Here is a 15,813-nt window from a genome sequence, read left to right as displayed (position 1 = left end):
TTTTTCTAAAAAAAAAGTTTTGCTTTTATTCCTGTTTATCGCCATCTCCCAAATCCAGTCTCTGTTTCATTTCAAATGTTCTTCTAGTCAACTCTTATGCTTTTTTCTGTCTGTCAAGCATTTTCCATTGAAACATTGGAAAAGTTTTCACTGGCAGTCTCTCTGTGGCCTTTAGCACTATAAGAAGCAGAATCTCCTGTTTCACAGCTCAATTTTTGTTGGATAAACTTTTGTATTTCCTCCTCAGCATGTTCTGCATCAAAAAATGATTATGTCCCTCCATAAAAGAATATTCTGAATATAGCTGGGTACAGAGATTTGAATCTCATGCCTGCATCTCAATACTGCCTGACTAGTGGAATAAATTTACTCTTCCTCTGCCTGGTGTACAGCCAGTAATCATTTCCACAAATACTGTCTCCCACTTTTAATACTTTGTCCTTCTGCCACAGTTTTGTCAATCAACTCCTTCTGTTGGTACGATTGCATCTTTACAATTAAAGGTTCAGGTTGATTTCTCATGGTCAGGTTTGGAGCATACACACTATGTAAACTTTCAGCTAAAAACTGCTGTGGAATACCAGTTCAGTTGCTTATTTGTACTTTCATAAAACTTAATACTGTACATTCCCTTCCAGCTTCTCTGGTATAGCAGAAAGCCTCCGGTTTTCCCCCCAAGTGCTCTGTCCTATAATTCTATTTCTTTAAACATCTCTTCTTGAGTCTCCTATTCAGCCAGCCTTTTCTTCATTTTGACTTCTGATATTCGCAATTTTATCACCTCATTGGAATAGCCATTTAAAACTTCGGGTTTTTTTCAGTCTTTTGTTATCTGAGTTGATATACTCCACTCCTTCAGTGTTTTATTTATTTTAATCAGCTCCGAGTACAAGTGACTCTTTTTCCTCTAGATTTCTGGAAGTCATGTCTTGCACCAAAGCTGGAGCTTCAACTGTTTTTTTGATGAAGACCTGCAGGATTCTTCCTAGCCAGTGTTTTCTCCTCACCTTTTGTAATTGACGTTCTATCAGTTTCTCTTAATTTCTTTTTTGCTGGCATCCAGGCAGTGCACTTACTAGCTAGTTACTGACATTTATATAAAAAGATGAGCTCATTAGCTCTCTTTTCGAAGTTCTGTTCTCACACTGGAAGAGATGAAATTAAGCTGTTAGTGTGCAGCCATCTTGTTGATTCATTTTGATGTAGCACATTTCTGATCACGTTATCTTGCGTAGTAGGCTGCCAGAATCACAGTCTGACAGATGTCAACCTGCTAAACTGATTGGAAAGAAACAGTTTTCCTGAAATGCAAACAGCAGCTTCAAGTCATCAGTTCCCTTACTATGTATTATGAAACTTAAGGCAGTACAGCTTAATAATACACTTATTTTAAAACTAAATTTCTGCAGTTTGACATAAGATTAACCTGCACTGCTGCCTTTAGCAGTATGCTAGTTTTAGCTACAATACATAAATGACTACAGTACTAGCTTTAAGAATAACAAAACATTATACATATTACTGCTGCAGAATCACACATATTCATACTTCACTTATGATGGGCTCAAGCCATAAATAGAACAAGTCTGTAGAAGAAACATTCATCCTCTATACATTTAGCTTTTTTTTCTGATTGACACTTTTCCATTTTGCTGGCCCAGCCAAGTATTTCCTCTGGTTTTCTTGCAAGAGGCCTAAATGGTGTTTCTGTTAAAATTAAACTAATGCCTTCTGAATCCTCAAGCTGGTTGCCTACTCAAATTTACTGCAATGTTCACATTCCTCCACACAGTGGTCTAGGTCTAATCAGAACACTGTGCATTGAAGCCTTTAGGTCTTACTTGCCCTGCACAAGGGCAACTATTAAGTTTTGTCACCACAGGTGAAACAAGTTATACTGCTGGAAGGAATTTGTGTCTGCAAATGAAAAATGATGAAAGAAAAAAAGACCAAATTGTTAAAAACAAATTAAGTGAAACCACTATGCACTAAACATTTGTTTCATTTTGGTGAAACACGGAGCTGTGAAACATTCAAAACTGCTGATAAGAACAAGGGAGAATGCAAAACAGTGTAGGATAGAAAAGTAAAACTTATGCCATCTTTTGTTAGTACAAAAAAAGCAGCAAACCTTGCACTGGTTCCTCATAGGAAAAACACCACTACCTGGACAAAGTCTAATATGCACATTATGTTAAAAAGAAAGAAAACTTAATTTCAGTCTCATAACTTGACATTATTCATGGGCGAAAAATGTTAACAGTCACACGTTAAGTTTAAGTATTCACAAAATAAATCATACAGTTGTCATCACTAGAACATATGTATCCCCATCTACTCATTCTCAGTTTCATGAATATTTCTCTCTTATTTTAACATCTTCTCAAATCTGCCTAAAGTACAGTTGTGTACCTACCATAAATGTAGATGTTCGAGTGTATTCACTGTTGCAGTCATTACACTTGGGTTATCCTGCTGGTAGGCTACCTGCAGTCGGCCTGAATTCCAAAGTCCTGGTCCGGCATCGGTTGCTGTCGCCTCTTCCCTGACGTCAAGTGCTCCAGGGGTATAAAAGATGCAGCCGACACCATTTTCTTCAGTTTTTCTTGCCCCAGATGTCAGGTGCCCCCAAAAGGGTAGGCTAAAACTTCTGTTCATAAAAAGCATGCACCAACATTAACATTACCTTAATCTACAAGCAAATACACCACATAGGTTGTATAGAATAGAGAAGTACAGATATGTCCCAGCAATGAAAGGGGGATGGTGGGAGGGTAACCTGGACTGCAACAGTGAATACACTCCAACATCTACATTTATGGTAGGTACACAACTGTACTATGTTCATCGTGTTTCACCATTGCAGTCATTACACTTGGGTTGAATCCCAAAGCTGAGGTAGGGTGGCTGGGCCTAAATAGAATTAGGAGTGGCTATGAGGCCCTGCAGAACTGCAGTGGCAAAGCCTGCTCTAGAGAGGTAAGTGGTAGTGCTTTGTAAAAGTGTGCACTGAAGTCCAAGTTGCAGCCTCCAAAATGTCCTTTGTTGGTACTTCTCTGAGGAAGGCTGCTGAAGTGGCTGCTGCTCTGGTTAAATGTGGCCTAATGCCCTTAGGCACGGATTTGCCATGTTGTGAATAGCAGAAACGAATGCAGTGGCCTATCCATTTTGAAATAGTCTGCTTTGAAATAGCTTTTCCTTGCGATCCTGCAGCATATGCCACTAAGAGTTGCTCAGTCTTTCTGAAAGCTTTAGTTTTGTCCAAGTAGAAGCGTATCAGTCTGTGTATGTCCAAAGAATGCAGAAGTCTCTCCCCCTTATTCTGTGGGTTTGGATAAAAAGGTAGGCAAATGAATGGTTTGGTTAAGAGCCACACTGCACACTACCTTAGGCATAAATGTTGGGTTTGTCCTTAGAGAAACCCTGTCCGGATCCAAAATAATAAAAGGTTCCACAGCCATTAGTGCCTGTAACTCTGAGACTCTTCTTGCTGAAGTTATTGCTAGGAGCAGAGCTGTTTTCCATAAGTATTTTATCTCAGCTGTATTGGCTGGGTCAAAAGGAGGCAGTGTGAGCTTTTCAAAGACAAAATTGAGGTCCCATGCAGGTACTGGCGCTCTCCTTGGAGGTCTTATGTAGTTGGGTCCGTATTGTAATGAGCTAAAATGGCAAAGGCATGGATCTTAATTGATGAGAAGGATAGGCCTTTGTCCAGCATCTCCGTTAGGTATTGTAAAATCTGAGGAATATTTGGTACAAGCATGTCACTTCCTTGTGTCTGGTTCCAAGCACAGAATCTTTTCCATTTTTCTGCATACAATTTTCTGGTGCTGGGCCTCCTGGCCTCCAAAATAACATCCATAACTGCTTTAGAGAGAGGTGTGTTCTGAATGGTTACATTATTCACCATGCAGCCAGATTTAGGGTTCTGAGTTGGCCGAGTCGGATCGGATTGTTTTGTTGGGTCAGTAAATGAGGAATATGAGGTAATGTCCAGGCTGGGCCTTGAGACAAGCTCTTTAGGATTGGATACCAGTCCTGGCGTGGCCAGTCTGGGGCAATCAGTATCATTTTTAGCTTCTCTTGTCTGACCTTTAGGAGTACCTTGGGGAGGCGAGGCAGTGGAGGAAAGGCATATACTGTAAGGGTTTTCCAGCTGAATGATAGAGCATCCACTTTCCATGCTTGTTTGTGATAAGTCCTTGTGCAGAATCTCTGTAGTTGGCAGTTGTGAGGGGAGGCAAATAGATCTATGTCTGGGCATCCCCATTTCCTTGTTATCATGCTGAAGGTTTGTGGATGTAGTTTCCACTAGTGAGGATCCATGAGGTTTCTGCTTAGTTCATCTGCCAAAGTATTTGTCTTTCCTGGCAGGAATTGTGCTTGCAGGTGTACTTGATAAGTCAATGCTGTGTTCCACAAAGTCATGGTTTGTCTGCAGACGGGGTAGGAATGTGTGCCTCCTTGCTTGTTTATGTACCACATGACTGTAGTATTGTCCATCTTTATCAGCAGTTGTCCTGGATGAAGTAGATCCTTGAAGGCTGTCAGGGTATTCTGTACAGCTAGCATGTTTTTGATTGATATGAAGATGCATTTGGCTTGCGGGCCATGTGCCCTGAATACATTTTCCTGCCATTTGGGCCCCCAGGCATAATCTGATGCATCTGTTGTTAGTGTCTGCCTGGCTGTGGGTAAAGTGAATGGCTGTCCCTTGCTGTGGTGACAGGCCTGTGCCCACCATCGAAACTCCTGTTGCAGGCAGGAAATGAAGGTAATTAATGTTTCCAGGCTGTGGCAATGCCGAGTCCAAACACTTTTTAGATACCATTGTAGCTTCCTCATATGCAGTCTTGCATATGGAATTAGCAGAATGCAGGATGCCATGAAGCCCAAAGCCTGCAGAATTTTTCTTGCAAATAATTGGGTCTTTGTTGCCATCTTTTCGAATTAAGAAGTCAGCTGCCTTTGTTTGTCTGGCGTGAGATAAGCCATCTGGGCAGTTGTATTTAAGCTTGCACCCAGGAATATTATCTCTTGAGAGGGTACCAGTTTTGATTTATTTTCATTTTCTGTGCATCCTAGGCAAATTAGTATTCTTTTTACAAACACCAGATGCTTCAGTAGAATGTCCTTGTTCTCTGCTTGAATACGGCAGTTGTCCAAGTAAGGAAATATTTGGATTCCTCTTTGTCTGCAAAATGCAATTACTGGTGCCAGACATTTTGTGAAGCCCCTGGGCACAGTAGATAAGCCAAAGGGCAGTGCAGAGAATTGGTAGTGCATTGAGCCAGCTATGAATCTGAGGTATCTTCTGCAAGATTGTCTGATTGGGACATGCAGGTACACCTCTTTGAGGTCCAAAGTTACAAGCCAAGCTTTCTTGCCCAGCATGGGCAGAAGCTGCTGCAGAGTCAACATTTTGAATTTTGGAACGTCCAGAAAAGTGTTTAGAATAGACAAGTCCAGTATTGGTCTCCAGGCTTTGTCTTTTCTGGGTACTAAGAAAAGTCTTGAGTAAAATCCTTGTTCCTGCTCTTGCTGTGGTACTCGCTGAATAGCAACATGTCCATGAGGGATGAAACTTGCTTTTGTGCCTCTGTCCATTGATTGTGCGGCAGGTCTGGCATACCTTTTGTCTTTGGAAGGGTGTGAAAGTGGAACCTGTAGCCCTGAGACACTATATTCAAGACCCATTTGTCCTGGGTGATCATGTGCCAATTTTGTGAAAAAAGTGCCAGTTTTCCTCCTAAGGGTGCTGCCAAAAGATAAGTGCTTGGCATTGCCAGAGGAAAGTCACTGGGACCGTTTCCTATATGGCTGTGATTTGTCTTCTCCACTTTTGGAGGTAGAAGCACCCCATTGTTTAGGCCTGTATGAGCCTTGGGGTTGGGATCTGCCTCTAGGGCGTCTGTATCTGCCTCTTTGTGGCCTTTCTGACACTGGAAAGGACCAATTCTTAGAAGGCCAGTTCCTGCTAAATCTGGGTGGCTGTACCTGTAAGGAATCCTTAACTGTCTGCATAGATTTTGCTTTATCCTCCATTTTCTTCAACACCTCTTCTGTCTTAACACCAAACAAAGTATCATGCCGTAATGGAGCATTCAATAATTTTGCTTTAACATGATCAGGCAGATTCTGTTCCTTTAACCAAGCATGCCTTCTAATGACAGAACCCGTAACAGCGGCCATGCAAGAGGCCTCCAGTGAATCAAAACCACATTGCAAAGTATGCTTTCCCACTTGTTCAGCTGCATGCAATAAATCCTGCATTTCCTTGCTTACAGAACATTCAGAATTTGTCAACATTTTCTGTTTTAGCAGTGACATTAAGTATTGCTGATATTTAAGTATATGAAACTGACAATTTAAAGCCCTTACAGCCAAGGTAGCAGAAGTGTAAACTTTTTTCCCCTATCTGTCTAGTGCCCCAGAATCCCTATCAGAGGGGACAGGGTTTTTTGCAGTGGAAGACTTGACCCCTTTTGGACCCTGAGATATAGTTTCTGGTTCAGCAGCAGGGTTTTTATATAGAAATTTATGAGAATCTGGAACCCTGTAGTATCTGCCGGCTTAACAGGTGCAGGGGGGGGTAAAGAGTCAGGAGACAGGCCGGACTCTGAAAATACATCATCTACAATGTCTAGAACAGGTGGAATAGCAAGAGGTCTGTGCTGAGGTAGTAAAAGAAAGTCTCTGAGCCTTTTCTTAGAGTCTGAGTAATCTTGGCTCTCCCAGTGAAAATGCTCCCTCATGGTATGCAGGGTTTCCCCAAAGAGGAGAGGTTGAAGGAATAGATTCTTCAGCATCAGAATCCTCATAGGGAGGAAGAGAGTATCTCTGTTCAGAAGAGGAGTCAGAGAAAATGGAAACCTGATCAGAAGAGTCATAGTCTGTGTCTTGCCTAGCGGCCTCTTATCAGGAGAGGGATGGGAACCCCTGATCAAAGTAATTAGGTCTTCGGCCATTTTAAGCACGTTTCTTAGGCATGGAAGTCTGTCCAGGAGAATGCTGTACGTGTTTCTTTGTCTTTAAAGCTGTTTTAGTCTTTGCCTTTGAAGCTGAGGTTGGCTTGACATATAACTGTGTAAGTCTGAAAACACCCTCAGAAGCCGATGCCTGCTCAGCGGCTCCAGACCCATCTGAGGGAATAGTTTCCGAGTGTCCAATACCTTGAGTATCCAGAGGCCTAGTTGTCTCTATGTGGGAGTCGGAAGCGGCCTGTGGCTCTGAGGTAACAGGCATCAGGGGCTGGGAAAGCGCCTCACTGAGAACCAGCGACTGGCCTAGCTGAGGCCTCGTCATCTGTTTTGGACCTTGGATGCCTGTTCTTTTCCTTGCGCTTTTTATAAACTCCGGTCGTTGGCTGTTCCGACAGCATTATATAATTAAATCTTCGGCCAAAGTAATGAAAGGCAAAATCGTACCGACGCTTAATAGTGCGTTGGTTAAATCCAACACAAAACCGACAGCTAGCAACGTCGTGGTTAGGGCCTAGGCAAGGAATACAGTAAGAATGAAAATCCTTATGAGATATTTGCTTCCCACAAGAAATACAATTGTTAACTTTTTCTGACATAGGTCTGGAGCAAGAAAAATGTTTCCCCAACAGGGTACTTAGCTTTAATGAAGATTTCAGATCTGAAATTCGATTTTGAAAATCCCAGGAGTCGCCCGACCGGCACTTGCAAACTGCTTTTGCTTCGGGCACCGTGCAGCAAGAAAGACTGAAGAAAATGGCGTCGGCTGCATCTTTTATACCCCTGGCGCACTGACATCAGGGAAGAGGCGACAGCAACAGACGCCGGACCAGGACTTTGGAATTCAGGCCGACTTGAGGGTAGCCTGCCAGCAGGATAACCCAAGTGTAATGACTGCAACAGTGAAACACTATGAACATCCCACTGTTCTCAGTGACTCCCCTGAGCACCAGTTTTGAGAAACTGACTTGTGTCCCATTTGGGTATGAAATGCACTCCTTTCCTTACGTAGTGACTCAACCAGAAAAAAGATTTAGGTTATTTTCTTCACAACAGCCAACGTGTCTTCCAAGGCTGGATTAGTACTTTATTTCAACTTTACTGCTGTCACTTTTTTGGATGTTGATATAAACATATTAAGGCCTTGCTATGTCTTGCTACGTCTGCTCCCTAACTCGAACTTACTCGGCATTTGCAGAACAATTTTTAGTGCAGCCTTAATTCTTACCAATTCTGCATACTCCCAGAAAAATACCTCAATTCCTTCTCTCATTCCACACATGTCCAACAACTACTTTCCACCTGGGGATGATAGTTTTCAGTCCTCTGGGGATACAAAAAACATTTCCATGCAACTATCCTAAATCATCTACTTTTAATGCATATGCAAGGGCTCTGTACACTTTCTCCCATTATTATTTTTTTTTTTTTTAATTTGTCTCTATCCAATATTTTGGGCGGCCTCGGTGGTGCAGCGGTTAGTGTTGCTGCCTCACAGCAAGAGGTTCTCCAGTTCGATTCTCAGCTGAGGTGCCTTCTGTGTGGAGTCTGCATGTCCTCCCTGTGGTCGCATGGGTTTCCTCCGGGTGCTCCGGTTTCCTCCCACATCCCAAAGACTTGCTGTAGGTGGACTGGACACTAAATTGGCCCTTGGCATGAGTGCGTGCATGTGTTTGCCTTCTGTGGAAGGTTGGGTGCCGGGCTGGCAACTAGACACCGTAAAACTCCACTGCCAATCATGAGCGGACAGGTGATCTGCTGTGGCGACCCCTAACCGGGAAAAGCCGAAAGAAGAAGAAGTCTCTATCCAATCTTTTGTCTTTTCTCCCAGCCTTTCCTACGCTCCTCTAATTTACCTTTACAGTTTTCATGCAAGCTTGTATGTGCCCAACTAAGTACACATTCAAATTATTTGTCAACATGTTACTGTTTGCTTTTAAAGATTTCTCAGAAGTACTGTTTTTCAGCTTCCACTGTACATTTCTTACCCTTTTCCATAGTTGACTATTTGAAAAAATCATATGTTTAGGCAAGTAAACGGGTACAAGTGTTGAGCCAACATTCAGCAAGCGCACAGGAGTATTTGTGAGCAACTCGGGAAATATTGTGCAAACACATGGATGTCAGCCTACCCATGGGAATAACCACATAAGCCACAGAGAAAAAAATCATCCATCCTCTATGACTGCCTGGAGATGATGCCTCCCACAGATGGCCATTAACTCCACAACCAGTTGCCGAAGAATGAAGTACATCAGGTAAACCTCCAGTGGAGAATGCAGATTACCCCACACAGTAAAGTAGGGTGCAAGCAGCTGGTATAGGAAAAACATAAGGGTGATGATGTGAGAGAAAGTGACTAATGGTTCACAAGCAACAACAAAAAAAAAAGAAAAAAAAAAAAAGCTTTCACTAATATAACACTTAAAACTGTTGTTTCTTAATGCCAATTATGCATCCCCAAAGACCGATAGTCATAACCCACTCATAACGTCTGCATTCCTCAGATTAACAGCAAAGCCTCACACTGTCAGCCTGCTTCTCCCAACATTTTTATACTTTCTAAATATCATAACATATGCAAGAAAGGCACAATTTTGAAGCCAGATAGCTGCAGACACAACCCTGTAATGGATGTCAATGTCATGCAAAACTGTACAGGATTTTTTCTTTCAAAAATAGCTACAAGAAAGTAATTACTGACTAAATACCAGCTGCAAATCAAAGAATTCTACATACCTGCTGCTTCTTCACTGGGCTCTGGTTTCACTTTCACAGTAACAAAACTGCAAAAAGATAATTTGAAAAAGCATCAGTAAACGCACAGCATATCACTCTTTGATAGCACATAAAAAATTCAAAGCCAAAACAGAAGGTGAGGAGGCTACACAAAGCAGAAGGCTCAAGTTTGCTAGTGCACTAAAACAAGAAGGTAAAAACATTCACTAAAGTTTAGATAGTACTGTAGCCCAGAACAAAAGAAGATGCAATTAAAAATCAATAAAGAACAAGAGTTGTATATCAGAAAAATAAATGAACAGGAACAAAGCCATGCTGTAAACAGGTACCAAGCTGTTCTGTAAAAATCAAATTCAAAGGGGCAAAGCAGAATTTGGCCTCAAAATTCCCTTGTTGCCCCTCGGGGGACTACAAAACAACATACATTGTCATTCTGCAGAACCTTGCAGAAGTAGTTTTTATCACAGAATATTATGCACACACTTTCTCTGACTTGGTCATTTTATTGTTAACACAGTCTACCAGTACTGCTCTAAACCCCTCATCCTGATCTTTTTACCCCTCTTAGTGGTATGGGCATGATAACAGGTCTGAGAATTGCTACAAGAAACTGACTAATTTTTACAAGCTTACATGGGCACAATTTTTAGCCATTTTGTCAGTGTAAATCCCTACATACAAAGCCCTTATGAGGCACTCAATTTCTCTTGCTAACATGGCATTTCTGGAGTTAGATCTTCTCTTGCCTCTCTACTTGCAGTGTGCATGCAGGCATTGACTGGCTACCGTGATAGGAAATAAACTGCTGATTGGGGTCTCACCAACACCCCAAACAAACTCCAATGCCCCAAACAAAACTATCTCTGCTGGTTCTCTCCCCGATACCTTAAGTGGTCACCTCCCCACTTTTGTTAAGAGATCAAATCTGTAACTATAAACACCATCAATGCAACGAAGTATGCAGTCTGTCCTCCTTCCATACAAAAAGTACAGTTGTGTACACTTACCATAAATGTAAATGTCAGAGTGTATTCACTGCTGCAGTCATTACATTTGGGTAATCTGCTGGCAGGTTGCCCTCAGTCGGCCTGATTAACAAAGTCTTGGGTCCTGCGTCGGTTGCTGTCCCTTCTTCCATGACGTCAGGTCATCAGGGGTATAAAACATGCAGCCGACGCCATTTTAATCAGTTTTTCTTGCCCCAGATGGCAGGTGCCCCCCAAATGGGGAGCAATATAGATATATATATATATATATATGCATGTAATTTAGAACACAAAAAATATACCTCCAAGTAAAAGCAAATACAACAAAAAGGCTTTTGAGTATAGTAAAAGAAAGAAGAGGTATAAAAAGAGAAAAGTAGGGGGCTGGCGGGTGGGTAACAAGGACTGCAACAGTGAACGCACTCGAACATCTACATTTATGGTAAGCGTACACAACTGTACTATGTTCTTCGTGTTTCACTGTTGCAGTCATTACATTTGGGTAGAATCCCAAAGCTATGGTTGGGAGGATGGATTTAGACAGCATTAGGAGCAGCTATAAGGCCTTGTAGGACAGCAGTGGCAAAGCCTGCTCTGGATTTAGAGAAGAGAGGTAAACGGTAATGTTTGAACTTATGAACTGAGTTCCAGGTAGCAGCTTCTAGAATGTCTCTGGTAAGAACCCCTCTGAGAAAGGCTGCAGAAGTAGATGCAGCCCTGGTGGAATGGGATCTGATCCCCTTGGAGACAGGTTTGCCATGATGCATGTAGCAGAAACGAATATAATGGCTTATCCATTTTGAAATAGTCTGCTTCGAAATAGCCTTTTCCTCTGTCCCTGCAGCAAATGCCACCAGTAGTTGCTCAGGTTTTCTTAGAGATTTTGTCCTGTTTAAGTAGAATTTTAGTGGTCTGTGTACATCCAATGAATGCAGAATCCGCACCCCCTTGTTCTGTGGATTTGGGAAAAAAGTCGGCAGATGAATGGTCTAATTAAGAGCCACACTAGATACCACTTTAGGCATAAAGGATGGATTAGTCCTGAGCACCACCCTGTCCGGGTAGAAAATAATAAAAGGCTCCACTGCCATGAGAGCCTGTAGTTCTGAAATCCTTCTAACTGAAGTGACTGCTAAAAAAAAAAAAGCTGTCTTCCAAGAGAGAAATTTTATGTCTGCAGTAGCAGCTGGCTCAAAAGGAGGTAGGGTGAGCTTTTCCAACACAAAACTGAGGTCCCATGCAGCAGTTGGTGCTCTCCTGGGAGGTCTTAAAATTTTGGCCCCTCAGATACTGTTTTAGTAGGGGATGAGAAAAGAGGGGAGGCTCTGTGTTGTAATGAGCTGAAATGGCAGAGGCATGGTTTTTTATGGAAGAGAAAGATAGGCCCTTGTGAAGCATCTCAGTTAAACATTGCAGAATCTGAGGAATATTGGGCATTGCTGTGCTTATTCTTTGTGCCTGGTTCCAGACTCAGTATCTTTTCCATTTATCAGCATAAGATTTTCTAGTACTAGGCCTTCTAGCCTCCAAAATGACATCCATCACAGGTCTGCTGAGAGATGTAACTGGTGAAATTAGTTGATTAGCCATGCTGCAAGATTCAGAGTTTGGAGTGGAGTTGTGCATAATTTGATAGTTCTGCTGACACAATAGATAAGGTGTCTGAGGCAGGTACCACGGAGGAAGGTGCGACATACTGCATAGGAGCAGATACCAGTGTTTGGCCAGGCCAGTCTGGAGCAATCAAAATCATTTTAGGTTTTTCCTGTCTGTCTTTTAGTAATACCTTGGAGAGCAAAGGCAGAGGGGGAAAGGCATAGACTGATAGGCTTTTCCAGCTGAAGGATACAGCATCCACTTTCCAAGCTTTTTGTGATGAATTCTTGTGCAGAATTTGTCCAACTGATAGTTTTGGGGTGAAGCAAAAAGATCTATGTCTGGGCTCCCCCATTTGCGTGTCAGCATGCTGAAGATTTGTGGATCCAGTTTCCATTTGTGTGGGTCCATAAGATTTCTGCTTAGTTCGTCTGCCAGAGTATTTTGCTTTCCTGGCAGGAACTGAGCTTGTGGGTGCATTTGGTAAGTCAAGGCTGTGTTCCACAAAGCCATGACTAGTCTGCAAAGGGGGTAGGAATGGGTACCCCCCTGCTTGTTTATGTACCACGACTGTGGTGTTGTCTGTCTTTATCAGTAGTTGTCCTGGATGAAGAAAGTCCTTGAAGGCTGTCAGAGCATTCTGTACAGCTAGCATCTCTTTCTGGTTAATATGCAGGTGCATTTGATTTGGGCTCTGTTCACCCTGAATGCATATCCCCTGCCAGAAGCGCCCTCCAAACATAATCTGATGCATCTGTAGTCAGGGTTTGGGTGACAGGGGGTGGAATGAATGACAGTCCCTTGTTTTGGTGACAGGCCTCTGCCCACCACAGGAACTTTTGCTGCAGGCAAGAAATGATAGGAATCATTGTGTCCAGGCTGTGACAATGTTGACTCCATAAGCTTTTTAGGTACCACTGAAGTTTTATCCTGAATTAGACAATCGACCAGATAAGGATAAATTTGAATGTTTCTTTGTCTGCAAAATGCAATTACTGGTGCCAGGCACTTTGTGAAGACCCTGGGTGCAGTAGATAAGCCAAAGGGCAGTGCAGAGAACTGGTAATGCAAATAGCCTGCTTTGAAGCGGAGGTATCTTCTGCAAGATTCCCTGACTGGGATATGCAGGTAAGCCTCTTATGTCTAGAGTTACCAACCAGGCATCCTTGCCTAGCATAGGCAGTAACTGTTGTAGAGTCAGCATCTTGAATTTTGGAATGTCTAGGAATGTATTTAGAATGGATAAGTCCAGAACTGGATGCCATGATTTGTCTTTTCTGGGTACCAGGAAAAGTCTTAAATAAAAACCTTGTCCCTTTTCCTTTTCTGGCACTGGTTGAATAGCCCCCATATTCATGAGGGACATAACTTGTTTCTGGGCCTCTGCAGGCAGATCTGGCCGTCCGTTTGGAATTGGCAACGTGTGGAAATGAAATCTGTATCCCCGGGATACTATATTTAAAACCCACTTTTCCTGGGTAATTAGATGCCAATTTTGTGCATGAAGTGCTAGTTTTCCCCCAAAGGGGCTGCAAAAAGATAAGTACTCGGAGATGGCAGAGGAAAGTCATTGAGACTGTTTACTGTAGGGCGGTGCCTTGCTACTTCCAGATTTGGAGGTGGAAGCACCCCATTGTTTTGTTCTATAAGTTCCTTGTGACTGAAACCTGGAGCCTTTGGAGTGTCTGGGTTTGACCTGAGCAGCTCTGGTGGGTACTGGAAAGGACCAGTTCTTAGTGGGCCAGTGCCTACTGAACCTGGGTGGCTGCACTTGTAGGAAATCCTTTACAGTTTGCATAGATTTAGCTTTGTCCTCCATCTTTTTCAAAACTTCTTCTGCCTTATTACCAAACAGACTGTCCTGTTGTAAAGGAGCGTGCAACAATTTTGCTTTAACATGATCAGGCAGATTTTGCTCCTTGAGCCAAGCATGCCTTCTTATCACAGATCCAGTTACAGCGGCCCTGCAAGAGGCCTCCAAGGAATCAAAACCACACTGCAAAGTATGCTTTCCAACTTGTTCAGCTGAATGCAATAAATCCTGTAACTCTATTTTCCACACAGTCAGAAACCAATATCACTTTCTGTTTAAGTAAGCCCATAACATGCTGCTATTTAGGCATATGAAATTGACAGTTTAAAGCCCTGATTGCCAAGGTTGCAAACGTGTAACCCTTCTTACCCCATCTATCCAGCGCCCTGAAGTCTCTATAAGAAGGGGTAAGATTTTTAGCAGTAGAAGCCTCAACACCCTTGGGACCCTGAGAAATGGTTCCAGGGTCAGCAGTAGGGTTTTTAAAAAGGAATTTGTGGGAGTCAGGAACCCTGTAATATCTGTCTGGCTTACTAGGAGCCAGAGGCAGGGAATCAGGAGCCATGCTGGATTCTGAGAAAACAACATCAACAATGTCTAGAACAGGAGGTATAGTCAAAGGCCTATGCTGAGGAAGAAGAAGGAAATCCCTAAGCCTCTTTAGATTCTGAAAAATCCTGACTCTCCCAATGAAAATGTTCCCTTAAGGTATGCAAAGTTTCTCCAAAAGAAAAATCCCCAGGAGGAGAAACAGAAGGGATGGATTCTTCTGCATCAGAGTCCTTCCATAAGGTGGAATAGATAATTCCTGATAAGAAGAGGAATCAGAAGAAATGGAAACCTGATCTGAAGATTCATAATCAGTGCCTTGCCTAGGCCTCTTAGCAGGAGGGGGTTGGGAACCCCTGATCAAGGTAATTAAATCCTCAGCCATTTTGATCATTTGTTTTTTAGGCATAGGGGACTGTGCACGTGGCCCAAGCGTAGTTTTTTTAGACATAGAAGTTGATTTTGGTCTAGGTTTTGAAGATGGCGTCGGTTTAATATACAAATCTTTAGGCCTGAAAACACCCTCAGAAGTCTGTGCCTGCTCAGCGGCTCCAGACCCATCTAAAGTAGAGACATCCGCGGTTTCAATACTTAAAAGTGTCTCGCAGCATATCGGACTCCGAATGGGTCTCAGTAGAAGCCTGCGAATCAAAAGTAGCGGGTATCAGAGACTGCGAAAGCGCCTTACTGAGTACCGGCGAACTGGCTTAGGAGAAGCTTCATCGGTTTTGGACCTCGACGGTCTGTCTTTTTCTTTGCGTTTTTTGTGTATTCCGGGAGTCGGACAGCTAACCGACAACATTTCTGGATAGTTAGATCTTGAGCCAAAATATTTAGATGCAAAAATATACAAACGCTTAATAGTGCACTGATTAAATTTAGCACAAAACCGACAGCAAGGCACGTTGTGGTCAGGGCCTAGGCAAGGAATACAGTACAAATGAAAATCCTTATGAGGTACTTGCTTCCCACAAGTAATACAATTATTAACTTTTACTGACATTGGTAATGAGCAAGAAAAAGTTTCCCCAACGGGGTAGTTAGCTTTAGGTTGAAGTTATGAAACTCGAAAATGAAAATTTCAGGAGTCGGCCGACCGGCACTTGTGAACTGCTTCTGCTTTGGGCACGGCACGGCAAGAAAGACTGAT

General features: G+C 42.7%; 1 protein-coding gene across 6 annotated transcripts in view; it reads right to left on the bottom strand.

Annotated features, from left to right (window-relative positions):
• GTF2I (general transcription factor IIi) overlaps positions 1–15,813 on the bottom strand; it is a 1,956,122-nt gene that overhangs the window by 1,345,090 nt on the left and 595,219 nt on the right. For all 6 annotated transcript variants that reach the window (XM_044054149.1, XM_044054150.1, XM_044054148.1 and 3 more), the window contains one exon: positions 9,720–9,766. In XM_044054149.1, the coding sequence (XP_043910084.1) occupies positions 9,720–9,766 (47 nt within the window). The remainder of the gene's footprint in view (positions 1–9,719; positions 9,767–15,813) is intronic.

The sequence above is a fragment of the Protopterus annectens genome, chromosome 13.part0 (genome assembly GCF_019279795.1).
Source record: "Protopterus annectens isolate FY-2018-M chromosome 13.part0, PAN1.0, whole genome shotgun sequence".
In the NCBI taxonomy this organism is placed as follows: Eukaryota; Metazoa; Chordata; order Ceratodontiformes; family Protopteridae; genus Protopterus; species Protopterus annectens.
The sequence above is the reverse complement of the archived record's forward strand: the minus strand, read 5'-3'. Positions and strand labels throughout refer to the sequence as shown.